The following is an 11,981-nucleotide window of genomic DNA, read 5'->3' as shown; positions in this document are numbered from 1 at the left end:
ATATATAGCCCACACACCCAAACTAGCCATTGGAAAAAATGAAAGCCGATGCTCCCATTTACGATGATGCAAATAGTATTTCAATTCTATAAATTAGAATGACGTCAGAAATTATGAGATTGCCGCAGCTTCATGCTATCTTACGTGGAATGTATGGTAAAAATTTGAGCACGATATGAACATTTTGCCACGATGATGCTTACAATTGAGTGTTTCCCGAAGAAGTTTCAGAGAGAAGAAGAGGATGAGTTTAGATTTGTACGTGTCATGATAAAAAAATTGAGTTTGACTTTTAAACTTTTTCTATAGACAATATGCGTTAATGATTGCTTTATGTTGAATTTTCATATTTTTCCGGGTCCATTTGGTATTTTTAATGTATAATTGCAAGTAAACTATTTTAATTGACATAATTAAAATATAATAAATAATGACATGAAACAATGAAATTTGAGTTAGTAAAAAAATATTTATCATGTCATTGAGGCCGTATAAAAATATGAGTGTCATGTTTAGTTAATTTTTAAATATTTCATTATGAAACTAGTGGACATGAAATAATAGAAATTAACTTTGCTGTGTCGAGTCTGACACACGGCGAAGTAAGACTTCGTCGTGTGTCTTGGATCTTGGCACACGGCGAACTACGGCTCATGACTTAACTCCACCACACACGCTCCCCCTCCTCTCTCTCTCCTTCATCTTCCACTACACACGCTCCCTCTCATCTCTCTCTGACAAGTCGAGCACTGGCGGTTGGGTGCCGGTGGCGCTGGCCCTCGGCATCGAGCTGTGCGAGCGGCTGTCCACCATGGGCATCGCCGTGAACCTGGTCACCTACCTGACGGGCACCATGCACCTGCCCAGCGCCGCGGCCGCCAACGTCGTCACCGACTTCATGGGCACCTCCTTCCTGCTCTGCCTCCTCGGCGGCTTCCTCGCCGACTCCTTCTTCGGACGTTACCTCACCATCGCCATCTTTGCGCTCGTCCAAGCCATCGTAAGTTCCAGTCTCCATTGCTAACGGGAGTCTGGCCTCGATCGTGGTCAGCATGCAAGTAATAGTGTATCTCGCATAATCTAAAACTAAAATAATGTCACGGCCGGGGCAGGGCACTGGAGCCTGAGGGAGCCGACGGGAGCGGCGAGCGCGGCTCAGGCGCGGCGGCCACAGGCGCGGCGGCCACGAGCAGCGGTCACGGGCGGCAGCGGCTCGGACTCGCGGCGGGCGGCGTGCGGGAGTGCAGCTGGCGGCGCGTGCGGCGGCAGGACGCGACTGCCGGCGGCGACTTGGACTCGTGGCGGCGGCGTGTGGGCGCGTGCAGCGGCCGGCGGCGCGTGCGGCGGCGGCCGGACGCGTGGCGCCTGTGGCGCGCGGCAGCTGTAACAGAATCTTTTTTTATTTTTTAAATCTTTGTTGTGTGCCAGGATCTGGCACACGGCGAAGTTCAAATCTTTGCCGTGTGCCAGGATCCATGGTACATGGCGAACTTCGAATCCAGCGTCGCCTCCTCGCGCCGTTACCATCCCCCGTGGCCGTCCCCGCCGTCATGTGCTCTAGTTTGCCGTTTGCCGGCCCAAACACACGGGAAAGGTCTTTGCCGTGTGCCCGATAAAAAGCACACGGCGAAGCCGGCTTTGCCGTCGTGTTTGGTCGCCGTCGAGGATTCGCCGTGGGCCGGGCACGGCGAACATGTATGCCGTGTGTTTTGGGGCCTTCGCCGTATGCTTTGGGCACACGACAAATGGCCAGAATCCGGTAGTGAGTGGGAAAAACTCACCAAGAAAAAAAAGAGTAATAGTTTGATCTTCAAGATCAGGCTCAATCTTTAGGTCTTTGGGATCCACTGGTCTTCAGGACCACAATTATGGACCATGATTCAGGGAGCCTAGCTTCTTCCCCCCTGTGTAACATCATAGATTTTCTGGATTGTTAAAGTCGAAAAATGTGTATTTCAAATTTTTTGAGTGGTATGCTGTAGTAAATTTCATTTAAGGTTAATTCTACCTTCTTAATCTCTGGTAATTAAATTTTGAAATTGAATTAACGATTATTTTTTGTTAGTGTGAAGTATTTGGATTTTAATGGATCTACATTTGTTTATTCGAATTTGATCGGATTTATTTGCTTGGTTGAACTTGTGTGGAAATTAAATTGAGGAGTGCCCCTCAATTTAATTTCAAATGCTAACTATCCTCGCGGGGCCCCACCAAAGTCTTTAACATGTTTGGCCCTAATTCTAACTCGACCCGCGACCCCAAACCCGGTCTAGCCCGTTACCTCTGTGGATCTAAGAGGGTGCCATCCTCAACCGGGGTGAAGGCACCCTTCTCCTTTGTGGTCGCATCGGCTGCTCGGCTGGCACGCTCAACGGAGGTGGACATGGCAGATGTGGCGGTGGCGGCGTAGAAGCCCTAGGCTCCGATACCAATTGTTGCCTAGATATGCACACAGTAGGCCAAACGCCCGGAGGTCAGCTTGACCTGAGGGCCACTTGGATTGAATTGAAAATAGCAAAGCTCTCGGTTCAGTTACAGACCATGTGCGGTTGCCTTGCTTTTGTAGAGCAGACCACCCACTACCCCTAGCATATTCCTTGCATAAAGCAAAGATGCCTTAGACTACTTGGATGCCAAGTTTTCTCATTTACTGGAAGCCAAGGCAACTACTAGATGGAGTAAAAGTAAATTACAAGATACACTAGCTGTAGGCTTACTAATGTCAATATGCACTTTGTTTCGCCTTTATTTTTCTTACATAGTTCTTGCTACACACTTAGATATACAATACATCTAGATACTTACAATTTGAGAATTTGAAATTGAGTGACTACCTGTCTAGTTTTGGTTGAGAAGATAGGAAGTAAAGAGTATTGAGAGGATCGGACAAAGAGAAATAAAATAATATGCACCAGCCAGAAGAGTGTGGACCTGCAGCAACCACCATTATCCGGATAAACATTGTTACTCCAGTTTCAAATCAAGATGTTTGTTCTGATGCTGCTTAACTTTCTGCCGCAATTCTGCCTTGACTGTGTCGTCAAAAGAACCCTTGAGCCACACATACTTGAGTTTAGCTGGACGCTCTATCCCAGAAAACTTGAGCGACGACCCTTCCAAGCAGTGAACCTTGAGCAGCTCAAGTTCAGTCATCTCATTTCTGCGAACTTGACATGTAGGTTGGAGCTGCAAGCTATCTCGAGGACCTTGAGTTCACAGAATTGGTTGGGTGCATACCAGGTGCCACTGTCCATCATGTCACTGAACTGGAGCTCAACATCTTGTTCCGTTTTGAAACGAAAGCTAAGGGTCTGCAGCCTTTCTCACCTGCCCAAGGGCCTGTAGGCAGCTCCAGTGTGCGTATTTTTCTACATGTACGTGTATTTTGAGACGTTGTAGGTTCCCTGGAGGGGTGAGTTTAGCCAACCAGTCCAAATCCTTGTCCATGTGGAGCTGCAGCGATAGGGATTCCAAATGGTTATGGCCCACTATAGCAGAAAACAACCCCTTGAAGTTACTCCTAACTGATGCCAGATACTCCTAGCTTATGGAGTTGGGTCAGATTCTTGAGCTCCTTCAGGGTGGCCCAACCACCTCTTGTGTTGACGTTGATAACACCCAGTGTGTGCATGGCGACCAGTGCCCCAATTCCTCCAGGCACCATGACGCCATCACAAGCAACAACATGTCCATGCCTAATAATCCTCCGTGGTGTTGAGGGCTCGTCGTCAGTCAACGCCGCTACCTTCGTGCCGGCATTAATATACTGAAGTTTCTGCAGCTTGATGATGCTCTTAGGAAGCTTAGTCACAGAGGTGTGCTTTATGTCCAGAGATTGGAGCTGCCTCAGGTTACCTAACAGATCTGGCAGGCAAGAAACCTTTGTGCATCTTCTCAGGGAGAGGAACTTGAGGCGAGGCAGCTTCTTCACTATTTCTTCGACATCATCATCTGTTATACTTGTGTCCTCCAGATCGAGAACTCGAAGCACTCTCATCCTGTCAGATATGAAGAATGGCTTCCACTCTCTGGATACAGTCAAAGACCGCAGCCGTGAGAAGTCCAAGCTTTCAAACACAAACTTGTCCCTCTTCCAGCTGCTCCCTATTGCCAGGTGTTGTCCTGCACGTTGTGTGTTCATCGTGCTGTCCTGCACCAGTACGGAGACCTCTAGTGGAAGGAAAATGTTCTCTTCCATCTCCCTTGAGATGAAGTAGTCCAGGAACAATGAGTTGATCTGACAAGAAGTCATTCTCATGTCACCGGCCTTGGTATGTGTCTCCATCATGCCAATGGTGATAAGCTCGTGGATGAGCTTCTCTGTATATTCCACCATGCTGTTGCTGTCAGTGCCCTCAGAGTAGCCCTCTGCAATCCACCGCCTCACCAAACGATTCTGACGAATGATACTGCTTTGAGTAAATAGTGACAGATAGAAGATGCATTTCCTGAGTAGTTGATGACAAGCCTGAAATCTTGAATACATCCAGGTGAATACGTCCCGGAAGCTATCAAGTCCCTTCCTGGTCGTCTTCAGTGCATACATAAAGTTGGCATTCAGACGCCGGGCCTCCCGTATGACGTTTGGTACTTCGGCCAAGTACTCAGCTAAAGCAACTATTAGTTTGGGAAGTCTGCCACACTTGTCTATGATAAGATCTGCTTCAGCCATCATGTTAGAATCGCCCTTAGAGATTCCGTCAGGTTTAAAGGTGTCCTGTTGTATATAGGAAATACAAATTGTATTAGTACATATATAACAAGAAAAAGAGCAAAAAATTATATATATTATAATATCATATCAATATATCACTAGACAATTCAACTACTATACTAACTTACAAGACTATTGTAAGTCCATACTAAGTGATTTATTATAACATTATGGTAAATATTATAATTCACTAGACAATTCAACTACTATCAATATATCAGATTGCAATATGTAAATATATTAACTACAATGACATTGTTATTTATTTTCATTATATTAACTACAGTCCATCAAACCATTTTCCCACATGGTTGAGAGTTAGAAGACGTAAGTATTACATTTGATTATCAAATATCTATGACTAATAAAAGTAACTTTATATTAATTCACAAGTTTTCTCTATTTGTTTGTTTCCTAATACAATCTGCATATATTTTCCACATGTACTAATAGTTTTTCCTCGAAAAAATTAATTCAAACCTTAGCTTAGCATTGGTGGCACTTATTGCAATCATGTATGTTATGGCACCGTGCATCTATGTTTTGATTTTTAAATAAATCTATTCATCTGCCATGATTTCTTATAACTCTTATTGTTTTTCTTAACTTTATTTTTATATTTTATTTAAATAATGAATTTATGTCCTAAACTGCATGCTTAAGTACTAAAAGGGCACACTTATTATTAAAAACTAACACCACATCACTTAGGATCGGTGATACCACACGAAGTGAGATCTAAGATGGGATAACAATGCTCACCCCAATACAATATTATTTTATGTAATAGCTTTGTTAGTATTCGTCCAGAGATGATTTTTTGTAACGGTGGATGCTGATAATTTAGAAACAAATTCTAAGACATACATTATTTGTCATTCATAATGATAGAAGATGGGAAATTTATATAAACAAATTAAGTTATTCCAAACTATCTATCATGATGACATATGTATGTAATTTAATAAAAGGTTGGGTTATTTTGAATACGTATAATGGCATAGATGGGTAAATCAAAAGCAAATTTAGAGTGTTCCTTTTATGTGTTTTTTGAATAGTAGAGGTGTTTTTTTGGCAATAGATAATAGATTCAATGTCTAATATTGGTGATTGTGATTGGAGTCTACCAAAATGAAAGACCAAATGTTTCTAATTATTGTGAACATTTTGTAGGATTTTTCTTTTTACCCCTAAACAAACTTGTGAAAATTTGAGGCCTCCAATTGGTATTGTATGGTAATTCGTGATAATAAATTATGTAACTACTTCTTAGAATTTTTAATTAAAGTTTTGACTAAAGAATTGTAAAATAATTACATGATACTTTAGTTGTATGTACTCTATTTTTTAAAATACTACTACACATAGAGTTTTCTTTGTTAGAGAAAATTCAATATGTACCGTTGAAATGACTATTTATGGCATTGCAGTAACTAAAAACAATATACTTGAAATGAATGTTTATGCCATCGCAGTAACTAAAAAAAGTATAGCATAAGACCTAGTATCTATTTTTTAGCAAAAATACTAAAGGGAAGTTAATGAAAGGTACAATAAGAGATACTGTTTATAGTTAACATGTGGATAAAGAAATTGTGGTACCTAATAAGACAAATGTTTGAAAGCTAAATATAGATTCATACCTCACTAGATATAGGCTACAATTAGAATTAACATAATTTAAACTAATGTAAGGAGAGATTATGCGAAAGGGACAACATGAAATTTGATGGCGAAACATATATAATAGTCCATGAATTTATTGTGAACATACAGAGATTGCAGAGTATTTAATGGGTGTGTGTTAGAGAGAGAGAGAGAGAGAGAGATGGTGTGCACAATAAGATAAGCAATTTTGATATGTTTTAGGTACTAATTTTTATCAATGATCTTATAATTGTCCATCTAACATTGTAACCCGCATAGTAGGGGCATGTATTAATGGGCTAGTTTAGATCAAACAAGAATGGAGGATGACACATCAAATGTTGGATCCCTAACTGATTACTGATGCATTTTTATATTGGGATAGACATATTGTTATAGATATTCAAGTTGTCACGCCCCCAAATGATGAGTTGATCATATTATATGTGACTAGTTAGATCGTTAGCATGCATGAAGCAAGTTGACGACACACCTGGAAGAGATGACGGGCCGCATCAGCTTCTAGACCTTTGACCCGGCACACTGCATCAGGTGACGTTGCACAATGTCTGGCAACACTTTCTTCCCTGGTAATAACAATGGTACAGCCTCCAAAAGGGAAAGATAACAATGGTACAGCCGGTATCAAGTTAGCTTCTATCAAGTCCCAATCTTCCTTGGACCGCAAGCCGTCAATAAAAACAAGGCACGGTTTTTGCTCAAGATGTTTCCAACACATCCGGAAGATATCTTCGCCTTCTTTTGGTGGTGTTGAGAAGATTTCAAGATACAAGCTCTCACAGAAGTCCGTGATATCGAACGGATGGGGTACATTAACAACGTAGCTTCCATGGTGCCAACCATGAGCTCGAGGACTATAATGGGTATGGAGGACTTGGGCGAGAAAAGATTTCCCAGCACCAGCCACCCCGCAGACGGAGACCACACTGTGTGTTTGTACCTAGCCCCAAAGTGTACTTAGTTCCGAATCGCGCCCACGAAGGCCATGTACTTTCAGCCAATGGTCTGAGGACTCTGTGTCCTCGTCACTCAAACACTTGTCCAATGTGGTAGCTTCATTAACCTGCAAAGCAGAGGTACGTATGTATGCAAAGCAAGAAGCATAACATCAGCACATGTATTCATGTAGGATGAGCACTATGTATGTAACTAGTAGTAAATACTCCCTCCGTTCCAAATTATAAGTCATTCCAAGAATCTTGGATAGTCAAACTATTTAAAGTTTGACCAAAATTATAAAGAGAAATATAAAGATTTATGACATCAAATAGGTATACTATAAAAATATAACTAACAAAGAATCTAATGATACTTAATTGGTATCGTAAATGTTATTATCTTGTTGTATAAATTTGATCAAATTTAGAAAATTCTGACTCTCCGAAATTCTTGGAATGACTTATAATTTGGAACGGAAGGAGTAGATATATAGAGACATGTACAAAAATGTAGGAAAGCTTTTTTAAAAGCAGTTTGTTGGTATTTACCAGTGGTTTTTTGGGAAGGTCCTTTGAGTTTGAGAAGGCGTAGACGGAGTGCTCAGTTGAGAACTCCCGGAGCAACCATACGTGGTATGGCTGTCCCGCGCACAGGCTTGCCATCTCAACCTGCTGCGTTGACACAACAACTCGGCTCTCATTCTTCATGTCTAGAAGAAATGTCTTGATGGCATTCCACTCCACGATGGTGGAGAGACCTTCTAGGACGATGAGGTATGGCTTCTCCTTGATTCTCCCCATGAATTCTGCAAGCATACTTTCTTGGGTTGCCTTCATCACCTCCAGCACTTGTTGCAGACTTCCGGTGTTAACTCCTTGCTCTTGCTCTTGCTCTTGTACTTCTAATTCTAAAACTCCTTGCTCTTGGATATTGGGCTCTTGGGTCTTTTGCTCTTGGGTATTGGGTTCTTCTTGTGTCTTTGGATCTTTGGTCTTGGGCTCTTGGGTCTTGGGCTCTTGGGTCTTGGGCCCTTGGGTATTGGGCTCTTGGATCTTGAGCCCTTCGGTATTGGGCTCTTGGGTCTTGTAAGAATTTGTGCTGAACTCAACCAACAAGCTCCGGATGAACTCATGGGGACTGAAAGGATGCATCAGCTTCACCCAAGCGCGACATGGAAACATGCCACAGATTTCAGGCTCGTCATATGCCTTCTTGATGATGGATGTTGTCCCAAGATCTCCTCCTGTTCCACACACGGCAATCACTTGAAGTTCCTTGCCCTCCCGTTTTATCAATCTGGCGAGGTCCAAAGTGCCTGCCTGATTATCAAAGCCATCCCTGGGCTTGATGAAGATGTCCAGGGTCCTCTTGCTGGCAGCAGGAGCTGGCAGCATCTGCTGATCTCCAGAGCTGCCGGTGAGGCTGTAGCGTATGTTCCTTTGGTTCACATCCTCAGCTTGGGCCTTGAGTTGCTTTATCTCGGCGACGGCTTGGTCCAGCGGCAGCGCTGCTGGTACCACCTTGGGCTTCAGTAAGCGGAAGAATTGCCAGAAGAAGGTCGCCCGCTTTGTGTCCAGGTGAAGGACGAACTCGATGCAGTCTTCAGTGTCGTAAGACAGGTCACGAACCTGCCTCACCCAAGTCCTTGCTACCTGGTTCTTCATGCGCTCCCGCCCGGTGGTGTTGAGGAAGGATTGCATCATCTCGAATTCGTCCTTGATGAAAACAATGTCACGCTGCAGGATCTGCCATTTCTCCGCCTCTTCCTTGACAGCGGACCTGACCTTGTTCACCAGCTTCTCAACCACCGTCTTGGAAATCCCAATGGCAAGATCTGCCATTGTTGCTCTCTGTCTCTCTCTCTTGGTCTCTATGTAGAGGATGGCAAAAGCAAATGGTGACAACGCTCCCTGCTATACACCTGCAATGTCACAAAGCAAAGGGTAGGGGACTATAAATAGGACTCCTGTCATCAGATCTGAAGCAACATATCTGATAGGAGAAGCAAGCAAAGAACAGTTTGCTTTCCAAGATGTGCAAATAGCGAGCAAACACTCATGGTATTTCTCCTAGCCGTGTACCTAACATAAACAACTTTGCATCTAGTTTCCCTTTATTCACTAAAAGAATCTCTTTATCTGTTATTTCTTGTGACGGAGAAGCTGAAGTTAGCGTCGCTGCTAATGCCGGCATTGGGTCTGCAAGAAGGTAAGCTAATGCACGGAAGCACCACAGTACACTGAACCAACCCAAGCATGGAGGCCAAAGAAAGCACATTTAGGGCGTCTTTGGCAAGCCGGACAGTTCTGGATTCTAGGTTAGAATGAATGAGAGGATCACTGCCAAATGGTAAAACCATGGATGCACTACCGGAAACGGCATATATGCCGAGTGCTCGGTGCTTTGCCGAGTGCCAAACCACGAGCACTCGGCAAACAACCTCTTTGCCGAGTGCCGAGCCCCAGTCACTCGGCAAAGCTTCCGCGCACGGTACATTCCATTTTTGCCGAGTTCCAGCACTCGGCAAAAGTCCAACACTCGGCATACAATACCTTTGCTGAGTTCCGCGGGGCAGGCACTCGGCAACATTTGCGCACGTGGCCGCCGCGTGCGCCAGCCGTCAAACCGGCTGACGGCCGTTATTGTTTGCCGAGTGCCGGTCGTCAGGCACTCAGCAAACCCGAATCTTCACCAAGTGTTTTTTGCAGGCATTCGGCAAAGTTTGTTTTGCCGAGTGCATTTCGCTGGCACTCAGCAAATATTTAATTTTTTTCCATTGTAGACCTCAAATTTTTTTGTACCCAATACATACAACATGTGGTACTCCATGTTCAAATTTGGTGTATTTTTAAATGTATTTTATATATTTTATGAATTAATTGTATTTTCATCAATTTTTTGAATCAAATCAAATTTGAACTGCAAGTGATTCAAATATATGAAAAAAATGAGTAAAAAATTTATATTCATACTATTCAACCGACATTGAGGACTTATTTATGAAATCAAAAGAAAATTCAAACATGTTGTTAAGGAAACACGACCTCGATCGCGTGCCCGAGCGGATTTTAAGTTCTATAAAAAGTAAACGAAGTCCGAAAATCCTGAAATTTGACAAGATGTCAAGATATCCTATGTGGAGGCTATGGTAAAAAATTGACAATGTTTCGCACAAGTTGTCACGTACGTTGCTCACAACCAGGAACATTTCTGAAGAAGTTTCAAAATTGTTGAGAATGGTGCGGTATGATTTGAAGTGAAAGTGACAGTCGATTTGTGGTTTGCCTCTAAATTTTTTTTTATAGCCAATAGACATCAATGATCATATCATGTCAAAAAATGGTAATTTTTTGAATCCGTTTGATAATTATTATTTTTTCTGCACTTATATAAATGGAACTTGAGCTAAAACTACATGAAATAATGGTTAATTTTGGTAATTTTTGGAATATGCATTGTGTAGTAAATTTGACAAGATATTTCCAAAGTATGTTGCAGCAAATTTTGAAAATATGCTGAAACGAGAAAGAGAGGGTGTCAAAAAATGATTTAAAAAAAGTTCTTTGCCGTGTGCCCCCTTACCTGGCACTCGGCAAAGGATGGTTTTGCCGAGTGCCCTCTGAGCCAGCACTCGGCAAATAATTTGTTTGCCTTTTTTTGATGGAATGTTATGTATCGGACTCGTGTTATGTATTGGACTCGTGTTATGTATTGGACTTGTGATATATGTGATGGACTGTGTTATTTGTATCGATGTCATTCTCGTAATTCTCAATTATATGTGATGGACTATAACTGCATGTAACGACCTCTGCATTTATATATATTTCTGTTGTATTTGTATGAAAAAACAGAGAAAAAAGGAACAAAAAAAGAAAAATTCACCACTTTGTCGAGTGTTTAATCCAAAACAATCGGCAAAGGGGCCTGCTCAGGTCAGCATACTTTGCCGAGTGCTAAAGAAAAGGCACTCGACAAAGATTTGAAAATTTGCCGAGTGCCAGAGTCCAGCACTCGGCAAAATAGCCACGTGGCCGCACCCTGTCGCGGGAACTTTACCGAGTGCCAAAGTCCAGCACTCGGCAAAGTGGACACGTGGCGGCAACCTGGCGCGGGAACTTTGCCGAGTGTCGGCCGCGGACACTCGGCAAAAATTCAAACTATGCCGAGTGCCTGCCGTTAGACACTCGACAAAGCGCCGGACCAGGGTGGCGCCATGTAGCTGCTTTGCCGAGTGTCAGGGCACTCGGCAAAGCCTTTGCCGAGTGCCCGTAATCCAACACTCGGCAAAGTCCGAGTGTCTTTTGCCGAGTGTTACACTCGGCAAAGACTTTGCCGAGTGGAACCTGTCCTTTGCCGAGTGTAATGGACACTCGGCAAAATTTGGAAGTCCGGTAGTGATGCTTTGTGTCCAGTTTCTTCCCTGTGGATGTGAAACTGCCGGAGGTTAGTTTCGCAGTGATCAATATAATTCTCTTCTGTGGGCACTTGGAAAGCCCGGATCAAGGTTGCTCCCGTCCCTGTCTGGGGACATGCCCTCCCAAACATTGAAGAAAACATATATATAGACGCTGAAGAAAGGAACACAGTTCTTTTAAAGGTGGGTGTTTGACGAGATTTTGTACTTTAAAATTTTTTTTTGCTCTCGCTTGTGCATGCA

General features: G+C 43.1%; 2 protein-coding genes across 2 annotated transcripts; both read right to left on the bottom strand.

Moving 5' to 3' along the window:
* Window positions 1-3,520: 3,520 nt before the first annotated feature.
* Window positions 3,521-7,304, bottom strand: LOC120667960 (disease resistance protein Pik-2-like). Its single transcript, XM_039947932.1, has 2 exons — window positions 6,855-7,304; window positions 3,521-4,717 (listed from the first exon to the last, which is right to left on the bottom strand). The coding sequence occupies exons 1-2, from the start codon at window positions 7,098-7,100 to the stop codon at window positions 3,521-3,523; spliced, it is 1,443 nt and encodes a 480-aa protein (XP_039803866.1). The 5' UTR covers window positions 7,101-7,304.
* Window positions 7,305-7,322: 18 nt separating this feature from the next.
* LOC120667959 (disease resistance protein PIK6-NP-like) lies at window positions 7,323-9,226 on the bottom strand. The gene is made up of 2 exons (XM_039947931.1): window positions 7,870-9,226; window positions 7,323-7,445 (listed from the first exon to the last, which is right to left on the bottom strand). The coding sequence occupies exons 1-2, from the start codon at window positions 9,160-9,162 to the stop codon at window positions 7,323-7,325; spliced, it is 1,416 nt and encodes a 471-aa protein (XP_039803865.1). The 5' UTR covers window positions 9,163-9,226.
* Between the last annotated feature and the right edge of the window lie 2,755 nt (window positions 9,227-11,981).

Source organism: Panicum virgatum, chromosome 3N (genome assembly GCF_016808335.1).
Source record: "Panicum virgatum strain AP13 chromosome 3N, P.virgatum_v5, whole genome shotgun sequence".
Taxonomy (NCBI): Eukaryota; Viridiplantae; Streptophyta; class Magnoliopsida; order Poales; family Poaceae; genus Panicum; species Panicum virgatum.
This window is presented reverse-complemented; position numbering and strand designations above follow the sequence as displayed.